Source organism: Cyprinodon variegatus, unplaced genomic scaffold (genome assembly GCF_000732505.1).
Source record: "Cyprinodon variegatus isolate N-32 unplaced genomic scaffold, C_variegatus-1.0 Scaffold165, whole genome shotgun sequence".
Taxonomy (NCBI): Eukaryota; Metazoa; Chordata; class Actinopteri; order Cyprinodontiformes; family Cyprinodontidae; genus Cyprinodon; species Cyprinodon variegatus.
Genome location: NW_015150618.1, coordinates 183,639 through 200,036, shown reverse-complemented (window position 1 = coordinate 200,036; position 16,398 = coordinate 183,639). Strand labels below are relative to the sequence as shown.

Below are 16,398 nucleotides of genomic sequence, written 5' to 3'. Positions count from 1 at the left end.
ACGTTTCTCAGTGATTACAATTTTTTTTTTTATGCAGTTTTTTTAAAATACATTCCCTAGAAAAACACAATTTCCACAAACGAATCCTTTCCTTTTATTCAAAGTGAATAAAGGTTAAGTTTGAACAAAGTATGTTTTATTGGGCATGCATATATATAAAGGTAGATATTTAAACTTTGAAAAATAACAGTTTTTCCCTAACAGATTTTTCCGGATAAAAAAAAGGTATGTGAAAAACTTCTACAACATTAAAGCTTGAAAGATTTCAAATATTAATATTTTGTCTTAACTTTTAAAATCTCAATAAGTGGATCCTTTATTAGGGTCATATCCACATTTAAAGATACCATATTTAGGCACTTGAATAATAAATGAAAACCCAAATATTGGGAAGATTATTACAATTCGTAATTTCCTTTAATCATTTAATTTTCTGTAAAGAAATAGCAATTTCTTCCTTTTTAAAGCAATTCCTTTCATTTTTACAACCTAAATAACGCAAGACAGATATATCAGATTCACAGAATCGATGTTTTAATTTCTTGAAAGGTGGATTCTTTTAGATGTCATTACAAGTTCAAGTGCATCTCTGGGAAATGTTTACTTAAATGATCTGAAACAGAAATAACACAGCTTTACAAAACATGGTATTTTTAAAAAAAATCAAAAAGCCTGTGAGAAATACTGACAAAGGTATTGAGCAAAGAACACCAAGGTCAGGCAGACTACGTTCACACTGCAGGCATTAATGTTTGATTCTGATTGTTTTGTGTGGTCATTGATTGCTTTGTTAATGCACTGGCTCCATAGGAAAAGAGATGAAAGATGACTCGATGTGGTCCAATACTACCATCCATGTTTACTTCCATAAACGCAGAGCAAGCTCGCTGCTTGTGACATCATTGCGTCTTTGCAGAGGATGTGGGACGCTTAAGTTGTATGAATGCAGTTCACACAGATCATTTAAAAGTCACATATATTTGGAAATGTGAACAATCATGCAAATCAGAATCAGATTTCACAAAAAGGAAAAAGAAAAAAGTAAAATCAGCAATTAATGCCTGCAGTGTGAACATCGAGCCCTAACAGGCTTTGTAGTTGCAGGCTTTTAATTCAGAATTAAGTCGATCCCAAAAGCGACTGTGGCAAAAGTAAAAACAAGATGCAAATTTATTTTCAGAGGATAATTTATTCGCTTTAGCTGCAAACTGAAGATCTGGCCTGGACTTTAAAGGAGTTGTACCATATCCCAACATTTAAAATAATTACAATCAAGCTTAAAAGCAACAGCATAATACCAAACATTTAGAGACACTGTAACCAATTTCCACTTGTATTGCTTAAAAATAAACAGTAGTTAGTGAAGCCCATTTTAAAGGACAAGAATAAGGAGTAATGTCGCCTCAGTGCCGTAAAATCTCCAAAATACAATTGTACCTCTTACTGTCATCATTGCACAGAGACTGATAATATGAAGTGGCTATTTAACAAGAACTCTTTACAAAAAAAAGGCCGCAGTCCTTTCAGGACATACAGTGGGGAACCAGGGTGTAAAGTAATAATATTTAAAAAAACACCTAGAGATAAAGGCAAACAGTACACAGTCTCACTTAAAATGAATAAAACAACATTTTGTGCTGCAATGATTTTGTTATGACATGGATTGACCCTAAAAACATGAATCTATGTCCATGTTACCTAGCACATTTGGCTAGGACTGCAGTGGAAGTGCAAAACCGAAACATTAAAATAAACACACACACATCCATATAAAACCAGTCTACACTATAGGAGAGTGCACATCATCTGCACTGACCTCTGATATTAACAGTGTGACCAACATCACAGTACGGGTAGTACATCCACGAGTGAATGGCTTTTCTGTATCCACCGATTGCCTCAAGTACCAAGCTTTCAGCTTTTACTTTCTTCATAGAATATCACAGAATATCACTGCTTTACAGCATCTCAAGTTTCCTTTCTCCAGCTGCCGTGATATGTGTCCTTAAGAGCTGAGTTCAGGCATTTAAAACTGAATCCATCCAAGTTTCACAAGAAACAACCTTTTTAGGACGGTTCATTAAAACACATGAGTAAGGACATTAGTTGCTTAGTTTTGCAGGAAGAAAAATGAGGTAAACAATGAGTCTGTGTTTCTTTCCACAAGCAACTCTTACGCTTTACACCAATCAGATGGGTAAATTTAGAGTTGTACGTAGGTAGATGCAATGCCGTTTCCTGTATTTGTGCAAAGCAACACGTTACCGCCTCCTGCATCATACTCACACATAAACTGATCCTTTCTTTTCAGAAAAAAAAAACAGATTAACAATAGCATTAAAAGCTTTAATGCAAAATTGCTCTATAGCAAAGTTCTTCAAGGCAACAAATGTTCTGGCGTGTTCATTAAAACCAAAATCTCAAGTTTCTGAACAATGCTTCATGTGTACTGGCACTCCATAAGCTTCATGGCCAAATGACACGCTGACGGAATATTAATTTAAAATACACATTATGAATTTACAAGTTCTCTACAGCAATAAAATTAAATATAGCACAATATAAAAATACACAGCACTGTTGGAGAAAGGCAGTTCAAATAAGTGGCAGAGTCATCGCCATGAGTTGCTTGAAGGTGACTGAGCGATATCTAAAGTCACGGCGCAGGCTGCCTGCAGCTCGCTCTCTGCTGAGTAATGCAATCAGGACATGAACTTTCTGTTTCCACTGCACTTTGCAAGAACTGATGGTTTTCAAGTAGCAACCTCCACTGTATCCAGGTTATATTTATGGTCTGGGTTGGCAAAGACAGTTCCTTTGCAGATGAAAATAAAGTTAAAAGGAATGAATGTCCTTTGCTTCGAAAATGCCTGTGTTGTAATGACTCAGTGTCTTTGGATGCCTCTGTTTAGTTGTTTCATAGCCACTGGCCTGTAAACATTTGCTGACAGCTGTGTTTAAATGCCATGTCATATAGATAAAGATATTTCCTATTTTCTTCAGTCTATAAGTTAAAAGTCATTATTCTTGGCATTTTTTTCACCACTGCAGTGCTCTTTATGGTCTGTTATCTTTGGCCAATGAGTGCATCATCCAGTTGACTTTCGTCTTCCAGCTCTCACGCAAAGCTTCGTTGAACTTCACCTTGAAACTCTTCAGCGCTTCGTCCTCGGATTTACCCAGAGCCAAGGAATCCTGTTGAAAGCAAGAACCAAAAGAAAAAAAACAACATTAACAAGATTTTCATCATTAATGTAAGCAGCAACATTACGGTGAATAAAACACAAAGAAATATATCTGCTTCGTCTGTCATTAAAAGCCAGGTTCAAAGACTTTGTGGAACCAGTGGCCTGAAATTACAGTGATGAGACCAGATAGAAGGGAAGACCTGCTGGAAGGGTTTCAAACAGCAGGAGTTGCATATATCTGACACATGGGAAAAACTTTGGTATTTTTGGTGAAGGATATCACTCTGAATCTAACACTGTCTCTTGCCAAATGATTGACGTTTAGTACCTTTAAATACTGGATATCTTTGGAGGAGGTGAGCTCAGGAAGCCCCGCTGCCTTCATCATTGCAAATAAGTTGACAAACAGCGTCCCATTTCGACACAGGATCTTGTAGGCCTGCTCACAGTATTCCCTAAACCTGACCAAAAAAAAGATATGACAGTAGGCATCAGCTTTAAGCATCCAACCCATTCCACCCAAACACCCAATACCAATGTATCATACATCGTTATACCTTTCAAACTTCTCACTGTTGTTCGTCTTTCCTTGCTGGATCACATGGACAAAGTCGTAAGTCAGGATAAAAGGCACACGCTCCCTGTTGATCCCAAGTTTCCTCTTGAAGTTTCCCAGGAAGTGTCCGAAATCAATGTGAAACAGCTAAACATCAAAGATAAGTGCGTTTGTTAGAAAAATATATGATGCAAAGAACCAAATGAACATCTTACTTTGAAGTCCCACCTACTGTAGGTAGCTAGGCTTTTCATTGTGCTTATTAGGATTAAGTGACAGAAAAAATCAGTCATTCTGTTTCTGCAGCCCTGGTTTGACTCATCATGGAGCAGAACTTTTTTCTCATAAGTTTTGTGTAGCTGTAGGGAAATTGAAGCGGGTGTGGCTACTACTCTGCAATATTTCACACTTGGAAAGTCAATTTTTTTTCCACCTTCAGTAAAATAACAACTGTCTCTGTACTTGTAGAATATGCACAGAAAAAAAGAAAAATCCTATTATCGAATGTGAATATTTTGAACCGAACCTGTCCAGTTTCCCGGATCATGATGTTGTCGTTGTGGCGGTCACCGATCCCCAGCACGTAAGTAGCTACACAGTAGCCAGCACAGGAGAGCGTGAATTCCTCTATTGCCTGATCAAGTTTGTCCCTGATGGAACATAAAGTAAGAAAAACAAGGAAGCATAGCTTTAGCATTTTTCATTCTTACAGCACATTTCCTTATCATCATTTATAAACACACAGACAGCCCTGAGGCTGCCAATTTTTTCCTGCTGTTGCATATTGCAGGAAATATTCACAGAGGAGATCCTATGGCAGATTAATGATTGACCGTCACATCCTTTCAGTCTAGACATGCATGGGGTCCACTGTGTTAAGCTTTTACTAATTTTCCCTGCACTGCTTTAGGCTCTGCAGCATTTCAAAAATATTACCTTTCTGTTTTGTCAGCTTGGCCTGTGCTGCCAAGTGACGTACAAAGCCTTTTTTCATTTCGTGCAACAGTCCTCTTTCCTCAAGGAGCTTTTAGAGAATATGAGACCTTCAGACGGTCTGGCACCAAATAAAAATCTACTCTAGTTTATTGTTCCAGGAGTTGCCTGCACACTTTGTCCCATCCTGCTGCAGTACTAAAAGTCCAGCTCAGGAAATCAGCAGCACAGACCACACAGGATCAGCACAAATCCACACACTGCATCCCCCAGCCCAACCGCAGCAGCTACTCAGAGGTCAATGACATGAATTGAATATTTTAGTCAGGCAAAGATATTTCATTAATTGGCGTTGAGAGCCAGAAAGCAGAATTGAAACTGGGAAGTACAAGCAAAGATGGATACCTCACTACGGGTTATAAGAACTGAAAGATTTCCTGACAGAGCAGCTATGAGAACTTTGTCTGCTTTGGTTAGCCCAAGAACTGTTTGGAGGAAGGAGGGGGTGGGGGTGTGGGGGTGTGTTAGACAAGCAAATTGATGGCCAGCATTCTTTGTTACTGTGTTGCTATAATGAAACAATCATACTGATCAAAACAAGACACTCTTCACGTTCCAGAGTCTTTCTATAGACACCTAGATCAGCTCTGGTTCCAGCTATTGGTTCAATGTATCATTTCAATAAAGATTTAAAAAAACAAAATTAGGAAAAATCAATTAATAGTTATACATATGAACTTTTGTTTTGGCTAACCTGACATTTTCCCCCCAAAATGTAAATGGCCATTAACTGGGACCTGTGTGTGCTGAAGCTAAAAAAATCATGGTGTTTATTTATACTGATATGGACTGAGTGATGTGTTAGGAACATAAGGATGCCACATCATTTGATGGAAATGAAAATGATCAACCTACAGAGGGCACAATTCAAAGACACCCCAAAAATTGAAGTGAAAAAATGATGCGGCAGGCTAGTCCATTTTGCTGAAATTTCATTGCAACGACTCAAAATGGCGCCCACGTGCATGTGGTACCTGTGGTCATTGGGGCACACGGGGCACTGACCCCCAAACTTCAACTCAAGCTCCCAGGCCTCTGGTAGAGGACCTGAGCTTGGAGGAAAAAAAAGGGGAGACCGCCAGCAGAGGGTGAGGCAGAGTTATTTATATATATATATATATATATATATCTGTGTGTGTGTGTGTGTAAATCTGCTTAAATTGGTTCTCTTTTTTTTATCCCTACCAAGAACCCACTGAATCTGAATCCGATGTTCCTTTTCGCCCCACACAGATTCAATGAGGAGAAACCAGACTTTCGGGGCAATTTTCAGAAAGAGAAGGCATTAAAATTCAGAGCAGCTGTTTCATATTGTCAGTAATCAGAGTAAAAAATAATCCAATTACGGCTAAAAATGTACATATTCATTTTCCGCTGTGTGTAACAAGGAAACTCTCTGATGTAGCAACACATGTTGGTTTCTATGCTTGAACTCTTAAAGATCTGATTATTTGATTTTTTATTTCTTTGAGGATTTTTATGTATTTATTTTTTTTTATTTAGTATTTTAGTTTGATGCATTTATTTCTTCTTATATTTGAGATGCTGTAATGTTCCAGTGCTGCAGCAAATAAAGGTAATTAAAACACAAATTCATCATGAGAAAAATAAAAGTGCACAAGATTTGGTCTGATTGATGTTAATATTAGATCAACACATTAATTATAACAAGGCAAGCGTCAAACATATTTTATGAGGAGGACATTTGTAGCAAATTTCAGTCAGCTGTAAACCAGCTCACAGTAAATCATATTAGTGTTTTTTTGTGCTGAAATTAATTTTTTTAAAAATGTTTTTTGAAAACATTTACATTTTTAATCACTCGTCTAGTTTTAAATGATGAAGACATCCAAAAAGGATAATACTGCGCCTGCCTCTTTAAGTTGTAGTGAACACGCTACAGCTGATGAAAAAGATGGCATGAGCTTTTTTCAGATTTTCAACATGTGAAATAAATGACGGGGTTCTCCTGGGAACACTTGGGACGTCCTTTTGTTGAACTGGGGCCACTTTTTGGTAAAAAATTAGCATAGTTAAAATAAAGCAAACCAACTGATCCTGAGGGGTTTCTGAGACACTTCAATTAATCCTTCAGGGCAAACGAAAGGCACCAACTGAGAAATGTTTGGAATAAATGGAAATTATGACTTCCAGATGGAATAATACTGTTTCTGCTTAGTTTAGAAATAGTATTTAGATCGTTGTTTTTGGGTTAAAGTTGAAACGACTCACCCTGGGTTCTTGGATTTCAGCCAATTCAGCAAGGCATCCTTGTTAAAGGCAGCAGTGGCCGCGCTGTTGCTGCTGTTCCTCTGGATGTTGGCAATCGTGTCGGAGTTCTTCACTATCTCGATGAGTCCCGTTTTGTTTCCGGTGGACAGGCAGCTGTACGGGATCATCCTGAAAGTCCATGTTTCAGTCAGTGGGATTTTGTTAAAGCCTTTTTTTTGTTTTGAAATAATCAAAAACAACAAGATAATTTGATCCCACCTGAGATCCAGATTCTCTTTCTTCCAGAGATTCTCCATGAGTCGGATCATCTGCAGGGTTAACATGTCCTGCCGCAGATCTAGTAAAATAAAATAAAAGCGGGAAAAATAAACCTTATTCTAAAACTAACAGGGAAAAGGTGTTGGCACCATAAGAATGCTACACATTTTAGCCATATTCAAACTGGAAGCCTAACCAACACAAAGTAGGACATAACTGTGAAAAGAAAGGGACAAAGTTGATGACCATTAGAATAGGAATCATTAGAATAGGCAGCCTATTGTAATCTCTGTATGGATAGAACTGTTAATTCTGCATCTATATTCAGCTCCCACAGATTATTTTGGGTTTGTCTTTATTTTGTACAAAATTTAAAATATTTGTTTTGACAGGTTCTCCTATCTGCAGCTCCTCCTGGGTTACCCTGGGCCTCTTGACTTGCTTTTCAGATGATTCTTCCCATTTACCAGCATGTGATTTTAAAGGTGGGCAAACACATCTTGATTGATTTTCAGAGGAGTCGTAACCCTCCTATTTTAGATTTTATATTGACTTCCATTTGCCATCATTTGCACTGGATTTCATTAAATGGTACCAATGATAATGGGGCATCTAAACTCAAATGAACAGCACACTGCTCAGATTTGTTTGGGTTAAAATTCTTAAAAACAACAAGCATTTTCCTTCCAGTCTGCAATTCTGCACTGCTGTCTGCCACATTAAGTCAATATAAAAAGATCATAACGCTTCTGGTTGTATCATTATAAAGTTTAGAAACGTTTAATGTAAGTAATGCAATTAGTTTTTTTATCGCTTTATTTTCCAGGTTATAAACTGTGACATCAAATTCAGAACTAAACATATTCAAAGGTTGGACATGATATAGCAGACTTTTAATTAGTACCTTCTGCTTAACCTAAATGAGTTTTCGTTCTTTTGCAACAAGGTTTGAGGTTTTTATGTTGGTTTGTTGTGTTTCTCACCGTCTCCACTTTTGAAGATGATGCCCACCATGTCTGCTTGTTCCAAAGGGTTCTTGTACATCAGCCAGAGAGGCTTCATCTTCGAGTCCATAAATCGACACTTATCAGCACTGTGAAAAAATTAAACTATTATGAAACATGTCACCGTTTAAAGAGATCTCATGGTACGCAAAATTCAGATTCTTTTTTCTTGTTTCAATTTTAAAGTTAAAGTTGTTACTTTCAATATCTAATTAATATTTCTAGTCAAATATAACAATAATGCTGTAGAAATGATAAAATCAAGAATAAAAAAAACAAAAATCTTAGGATTTTAGAAAGAGTTAACAAAAGGGAAAGCATTGCCTGATGTGTATTAATGTTACATTTTGGGTTTGTTTCTGTTCCATTTATAAAAAGAGAGACAAAAAAAATATTGTCATTGGACAAAATCTGCTGTTTCTGTGTATAATGCTAACCAGATCGCAAACAGGATGACGCTGGGGTTGAGCGGCGACAGCAGGTCAGACAGCGCCTCCATGTATGACTCCTGTCTGATGCACAGCTTCAAGTCGTCCACGGTCATTTTCTGGGCCGTCTTGACGATGTCGCTCAGGGCCTTCATTTTACCCAGAGCCTCGTTCTGTATGGAACAAATTGAGCTTTAGAGCAGCAAACACATTTATTATAGAATCAAAACACGGAAATAATAAACAAGGCTGTTACCTGTTTGGATAAAAGCTTGATGTGGTGGATGTTTCCCCTGCAGTATGCTTCCAGAATCAGACCAAAACGTAAACTCACCGATGCCACATGGATCTCAGATCTACAACAAATCCAGAAATGTCAGAAAGAAAAAAAAAAAAGGTTGAGCACATGAAGTTGATTTTAAAATGCTGTCATTAGTTCAAATTGTTTCTCACTTAAGATGCCAAAACAGAAAGTGTCCTATCCTCCTGTTGGACAGCGCCCTTTCCAGCAGGAAGGTGGCGAGATCACAGTCCAGGTAGGACTCATATTTCAGCACCTGGACCAGCTGGATCAAATACTGTAACAGCTCATCATCGCTGTGGAAGGAAAGAGAATTTAACTTGTGCTGATCAGCAAAAATATGCATTTAAAGGCTTTCTTTCCCCTTGGAAGACAAATTCTTTATGTACCTGAGCTTCTTGAGGCATCTGATGGTGAAGGACCGTACTGCTGGGTCCGGAAAGCTGTAGTCCAACAGCTCCAAGGCATGAATGGCAGGAAGTTCAGGCCAGCTTTTCAGTAAACCCACCATCTAACAAAAACAAAATGAACCTTTTCAATTTCAATTAGGACCACCACGGGATAGGCATTCTGATCCTTACTCTGACTTTACTAATAAACTGCTACTAATTGGATTTTTGAATCTCAATAATACTTCAAACCGTATATTCCGGGCAAATACCAGTTTCTGGTTTTCTATGAGATCTGATTCCCCCTTTTTAGAAGTGAAAGACAAGTACGTAACATGTACCACAGGTTCCTTCACAGATGCTGCATTTTTGGATTCTTATGGGAAACCCAAGATCATCCGCATTTACGTATGTGTCGCTCATTTTGATCAGACCCTTCATAAATTCATAGATTTTAAGAAACAGCTTATCTGAAAATGTACAACTGTTTTAAGTTTTATTGAGCAATATTCACAGGATTTAGTCATTTTGATTCATTTAATAAGTAAAAAAAAGTCTGATTTTTCAGTGTTCAACCGATTAACTTAAAATTGGCCCATTCAGAAATTTGGCTGCTTGATTGTTGGATTTTGCTTTCAGTTAGATCTACGTGCAAGAAATATATATAGGTCTGCTTCAGAAATAGGAAAACGTTCACCTCTTGTTTTATAAAATCCTAAATATTACATCTAAGATGATAAACGTAAAAGAAAATGGCAAAGCTTACATTTATGTATAACAAATCTAAAAGCAAAACAAAAATACCGGTATATGTGTTAAAGAAAGGCATTTTCCTTAGAAGTCTTCGATGCCAAAAAAATAAATAAAAGAACAAGATATTCTGGTTGATTTGAAACTAAAAGCCATAATAAACAATATTTGCCAAAGGTGTTTTTCTGCTTATCCTCATAATGGGAAAGAGAGGGGAACATGACGTTTCAAGTAATGCAGTATGTGTGAGCTATGAGCTGAAAGACCAAAAAGCTCAATTCAAAAACTCAGCTAATTATCTCCATACCTGAACTACGTCCTCACGCTTGTTCCACTTCGTGATGAGGAGCAGCTTGGACAAGCACTCGGGGAAATAGTCACGGACCTCTGCACGCAGCTTCCACATGAGCTCTTTCTCATCCTCAAAAAACTCAGTGTAATTTTTGTTGTCCATAATTTCTTTTAGTCTTAAGTACTAAAAAACGACAAAAAAAAACAACAAAAAACATGAAAATCAGTCTTCAGTAAGAAACGCAGTGTTCAGGTTTTAGAAACGCTTTCTGATTTTATTATCTTACCTCATCTTTAGGGGGGAAAACTGTTTCGCCGTTCCTTTCTGGATTGATAATCTGAAAAAGGTAAGGGAAAAAAAGATTTTAACAAGTTATTTACAAGAGTATCGTTTTTACTTAAATATTTATTTTCAAGAGTTTCATTTCCATTATAATTTTTTTATTTATTATTTTATTCTGAGAAAATGTATTTAGAAAAGGTTAAGGTTGTACATATAGATTAAGGATAAGATACCTTGTCAAGTGGAGGGTAATAGAGCGGGTGAGGCCGGATGTTTGGGAAGCGAATGAGGAGCCCAGCAGCGCTGTCTACATTGGGGTTCTTCTCGACTGTTCCCATTGGGTTCAACAGGTCACTTTTGTCATCTGTGGTGAAAGAAAATATAAAATAAATATTTCTGAGCTCTGATTGAGGTGACGTTACAATTTTTCTATTTTAGCTTTAACATAAAAAGGGTTGAATACATATTAAACAGCTTTACTTTACTAACATGCTTCTGAGACAAACAATCAACAGCTGCATCCAGCCAGAGAGGGTGTGTGGACCAATATGTGTGGTTCAGTTTCTACTACTCCCCACGCTGGGTATTTCTGATGGCATCATTTCTTACCCAGGTGTTTGCAAAAGATGCTGTGAACACGTCAGGCCGTTTTTAGTGAGACGGAAATGCAAGATTAGGCAGGAAGTACCTGGTACAGATGGCCACATGGATAAGAGGAACTCCCCGGTCTTCAGCTGGTCCTTGTAGTCAAACACCATGGTGTTCACCCAGGCAATGGGACAGTCCTGGAAAAGAGCAGCAGTGGTGGTTGGATTTCACTGTTAAAACAAACTGCAAAAACAAAGCAGTATTCAAATCGTTTTTTTTTTTTTCTTTTTACAAATGAATAAAACCTTTTAAGGGAAAATTGTTCTTTACATATTTGTTCATTTTTTGCTTTATTGCTTAAATTTTGAGCTCAAACAAAGTTACCTTAAACACAGAAGCCTTTTCATAAAGATAATTGTACACTGCAACAAAACTGACATCTAAATAAGTCACCTTTATCTTAAAAGGAGTGCTTTTTGTTGTGAATTGAGGAGGTAAGTGACACACTTTGCCAACGGAACAAGACAATTTACTTCTGAAAAAAGAAAAAAAAAACGATTGCATACTCTTTTTTTTGAGTGCGTATGATCTAATTAGCTTATTTTAAGAGTAAAAATACTCCTTCCATTGGCAGATCATATTTTTTACCTGTTCAGATTATGGTAAATACACTTAATTTAAGACATGTTTTACTTATTTGTTTAGGGCCAAAATACATTTCTGACCTGCTAGTACACTATAACCCCCCCCCAGACCTCTAAGGTCATCTGGGACAGGTTTACTTTCTGTTCCTAGGGTCAGAACTAAACAGGGGGAAGCAGCTTTCAGTTTCTATGGTCCTCACATCTGGAATAAACTCCCAGAAACATGCAGGCCCGCTGCTACTCTCAGTTCTTTTAAATCAATGCTGAAGACCTTTCTTTTTGATGTTGCCTTTCTCTAAATGACGTTCATTTCTTTACTGTTTAATCTCTTATACTGCACTGTAATTTTTATTCTTGTGTTTTATTTTGTTTTTATTTTGAACTGTTTCTTCTGTGTTTTATTTATCTTTTAACTGATTTTATGTAAAGCACTTTGAATTGCCCTGTTGTTGAAATGTGCTATACAAATAAATCTGCCTTGCCTTGCCTTGCCTTATTTGTAGATCGTTTTCGCAGTCCATCAGTGGGAACATCTTATCCAAACCAACCTCCCCCCATGTTAAACATTAATTGGTCCCATTGTTATATCGTTATCTTACTGTAATGAACAACATTATTGGAGCTTAATTCCAGCCTGATTTATTAATCCAAGAAATCAATTAAATTTAACAAATTTCTGATTACAGGAGTCAGTATTACAAAAAACAAATAAATAAAAACCAACACATAATGCACCCCCTTCCTTTTAAAGAAACAGAGGAGAATAAAAGTCCTTGTTTACCTCTTTAACATCTATATTAACAAATCCAGCATTAACATAGTGTATAATCCCAAGAAGAGCAACATCATGGTTGTTAGAAGCAAGGAAAATAAACATCAGATAAATCCTATATTCCTCTTCTATTGTGCTGTTCCAAAGATATGTAATGAGGTTAAGTCTTTGGGACGCCACATAAATGATGATCTGTCAGGCAGTGTTGTATGATGTATGAATAAAGTAACATGCTGGTCAGAAAATTTTATATGTGTTCCCCCACAATAAAGTACCTTCTTTTAAAGTCTTCTGTATTCCAATGTACAAATCTATGGCAACAATACAAAAGAGGCAGCATGCACAAACTTCATGTAGCCTACAGTGATGAGGCTACTGCACAAAACTACCTAGATAGAGCAGTGCTACTGTAGCCGCCTGTTTGCAAGTGTTGGTGGACCCACAGGTCCTCATATGTATAGATATTCTGTGTCATGTAATGGCATAGTTGCCATTGTAGTAAAACCTGCACTGAGGACATTCAGATTTACATTGAGATTTTGGAATCACTGACATCACCATTTGTTGATGACTGAGTGTATATTATCAAGCTCTGTGACCTTTAGAGGCTTTTATTTATTTGTATGTGTTTCCTTTTCTTTCATTTTACTATGGACCATTTTTGTGTCTTAAATAAATTTTGATTGATTGAGTCAATGATATAAATATCAGTCTGGAAAAGGTCACTCAGTCTTTTCTATGTGTTTAAAATTCCAGAGAACCACAGACTACATTTACAAACTGAGGAAATAAGGAATTGTAGTAAGCATATCCAGCATTGTCAGGCAGACTAAAATTACTCCTAGTAACTAGGGCTGAACGTATTTGCCAAAAATCGAAATTCCAATAATTGCATGCAATTATTTGTAACCAAATTGCAATTTTATTTCGATTTTTCTTTGCACTAACCCCAAGCTTGTAGATGCCTCATCGAGTGAAAAAGTGTTTACTTCGACTTGCATACATGGATCTGCGTGCTTGCTGCAATTTTCTCTACTTTTCTATTTGCCGACAAACCAACTTAAAGCATTTTGCCACCATCTAAAGGGCTGCAGGGAGAAATTTTGTGTCTTTCTCATGATAAATATATTGTGATTAAAAATCAGTGCCTCTGCGATTTGAGAATTGTGTTTTGTGAAAATGCGGTTATAGTGCAAATGCAATTAATTGCCAAGCCCTACTAATAACATGAAGGTCTCATCCAGGAGATCACAAAAGATCCGGGACCGGCCTAAACAAAATCAGAGCTAATCTGGTTGATATGCAGAACAAGGACAGATACAAGTGTCAGAATAAAAAAATAAATAAAACCATACTCTTCAATAGTGATGCTAAAGACTTATGTTAAAGACGAGGACAGCTGTCAGATTTAAGAGGAAATTACGTTTTCACATGAAGTGAAGTTGCTTTAGATAGTTCATTTTTTTACAGTTTAAAAATAATCTAATCCTATTGTAAACACTGGCCGTTTAAGAAGTTCACATAACTGTTGATATAAATTTTTTTAGATGAACTGACAAATGGAGAAATCCATCAGGGGCTAAATAATTTCTCTTAGTTTGTCGATCCATTAATAGGTTTCCTTCACTAACATGTTCCTCACCAAAAAAAAAAAAAAAAACACAAAAAAAAAGACTCTGGCTAATATTTCTGTCGTGTTGCATAAAAATAAAGTTCCTGGCAGGCAGCAGAATAACAACTTTTCTTATTTCATCATTTTCTAAGCAACCAAAAAAATGAAAAATCTGAGTCGAGATGCAGGCAGACGAAAACAGAGGCACAAACAAACAAGCTAAAATAGCCCAGCTTCCGGCTGCCGCTCTGCTGTCTGGCTGCAGGACTTCTCTTCCGGACATCAGAAGAGAGAAGTAACTCAGAAAGAGGAAGTGGCCTCCATGGCCTGGAACCACACCTGGGCAGCTTGTTCAGGGAGGTGCACCCAAACATTCTGCCCACAGCTCCTGCAGCGATGTCATAACAAAATATGTTCAGACCACAACTGCAGAAAAAAGGGGAATTTGTTCACTGAGTGGGCGTAAAAAAACTTCTTTATCTTTCACGCTGGTTTCACAGGGTGGGGGCAGAAAATATCACTGTAAAAAAATGGACAGAGGAAAACACCTTTCACTTTCTGAGATATCTAAATTAAGATGGGAAAGTGCTTTTTCTAAATAACAAGAAGGTGGAGTCAAGGTAGAGGTCTTCATGCAGGTAGTCCGTTTGGCTTGAGTATTTGAAAACAACATTTTGAATCCCTTTTTATCAGAGATTTAATTCCAGTTAGTGTGCTCCTCTTCAATGAAACACCTCCGTGTGTCCTCACACAAAAGTGACACCATCCTACACACAGAGAGCCAGCACCTCATGGTGGTACTGTTTGTGCGAGGAGGTATTAAGTACAGTAGTCCACGTTTTCACTTTGATATTTTCTGAGTCATATCTTATTCATGCTAAATGCTTGGAGTTTTTTAGAGACAGGGGAATCATGACCCTTTTTAAATCTGATAAAAATGTCCTTAATGTTTGCTTTTATTTTAAGATTTTTACATAAAATTACTTTTATGTTATCATGTTTTATGTTATTTTAAAGATCACATTTTTTCTTTAATTACCAGTCTTTAAATTTGTTTTGCAATCATAAATTTGAAAATTATTTCATACAGAATATTTTGTCGATTATGTTTTTTTCTTTTTTTTCACTTTGATTTGAATAAATCTTTGAGAAACAATTTTAATTTTCCAAAATAGTTTTAATCATAGGTGTTCAAGCTCATTGGATACTAAATATCATCCTCTGTTCTTCACTGGTATGACCATATTTGGTAAAAGCATGAACAGCTCTAACCTTTGTATCCTTTTTTTCCAAATATTTGTAGTTTTTAATGTCTTGTCTCTTTGTGTGTAGCATTTTGGCTCTAAACTGGCTTGAAAAATTATTTAAAATTGAATTGAACTTTGTTTCTAGATCAGACTTTCTAGGATAGTGGTTTGGAAATTGAAAGGTTAAATGCAAACCTCCCCCCACACAGACATCATGTTCCCCTTGGTAAGGCATTGCACCTCAAGTTGCTAACTGGTACTGCACGTGGTGAGCCATACTTGCAAGGTAGAAAGCAATTTTCAATCAAATTAACATCTACCAGTTTATTCATTTATTCATTAAAGCATTTTTCCCTGTTTCAACCACAAACTTCAATGTAGTTAATAAAAAAACTGTATGTGATAGACCGCAATACAAATCAATCAATAATTGGGAAGTAAAATAAAAGAGGATAAATGTTTTTCAAGATTTCTACAAAGAAAATTGAGAGGCTCCTGGAAGCTCTGGAGGAGCTGCAGAGATGTGCTGCTCAGGAGGGAGAATGTTTTTAAAAGATAATTGTTCATCTTAGACTCCTAAGTGACATTCTATGCAAAATTGTTTATTGTCAATAGGGTTGTCAAAAGTATCGATACTCAAAAAAGTATCGATACTGAAATGTTGTATCCGAATACAATACTCGTTTTAAAAAGTATCAATACAGTGCCACCACCAGTGGCACCTAAGCAGTCATTCATCTAAAGTGCAGAATAGAGGACAATGCACTTTCTGAACACTATGTGATTGAATAATTCTGTGCACTTTTCAGTTTCGGACTTTTTTTTTTTGTAAGAGGTGCAGCTGCTGAGAATCATTTTTGTT

The 16,398-nt window shown here is 36.8% G+C and overlaps 1 protein-coding gene across 1 annotated transcript in view; it reads right to left on the bottom strand.

Moving 5' to 3' along the window:
• Positions 1–1,106: 1,106 nt before the first annotated feature.
• The window catches only part of pik3cd (phosphatidylinositol-4,5-bisphosphate 3-kinase catalytic subunit delta), a 25,239-nt gene continuing 9,947 nt past the window's right edge, over positions 1,107–16,398 (bottom strand). The window contains exons 9-23 of the mRNA XM_015378120.1: positions 11,362–11,484; positions 10,907–11,037; positions 10,678–10,728; positions 10,407–10,574; positions 9,350–9,471; positions 9,113–9,256; positions 8,916–9,015; positions 8,669–8,832; positions 8,211–8,320; positions 7,228–7,306; positions 6,970–7,137; positions 4,271–4,394; positions 3,746–3,891; positions 3,517–3,649; positions 1,107–3,195 (exon numbers count right to left, since the gene is read on the bottom strand). Of these exons, the coding sequence (XP_015233606.1) occupies positions 3,058–3,195; positions 3,517–3,649; positions 3,746–3,891; positions 4,271–4,394; positions 6,970–7,137; positions 7,228–7,306; positions 8,211–8,320; positions 8,669–8,832; positions 8,916–9,015; positions 9,113–9,256; positions 9,350–9,471; positions 10,407–10,574; positions 10,678–10,728; positions 10,907–11,037; positions 11,362–11,484 (1,901 nt within the window). The 3' untranslated portion in view covers positions 1,107–3,057. The remainder of the gene's footprint in view (positions 3,196–3,516; positions 3,650–3,745; positions 3,892–4,270; positions 4,395–6,969; positions 7,138–7,227; positions 7,307–8,210; positions 8,321–8,668; positions 8,833–8,915; positions 9,016–9,112; positions 9,257–9,349; positions 9,472–10,406; positions 10,575–10,677; positions 10,729–10,906; positions 11,038–11,361; positions 11,485–16,398) is intronic.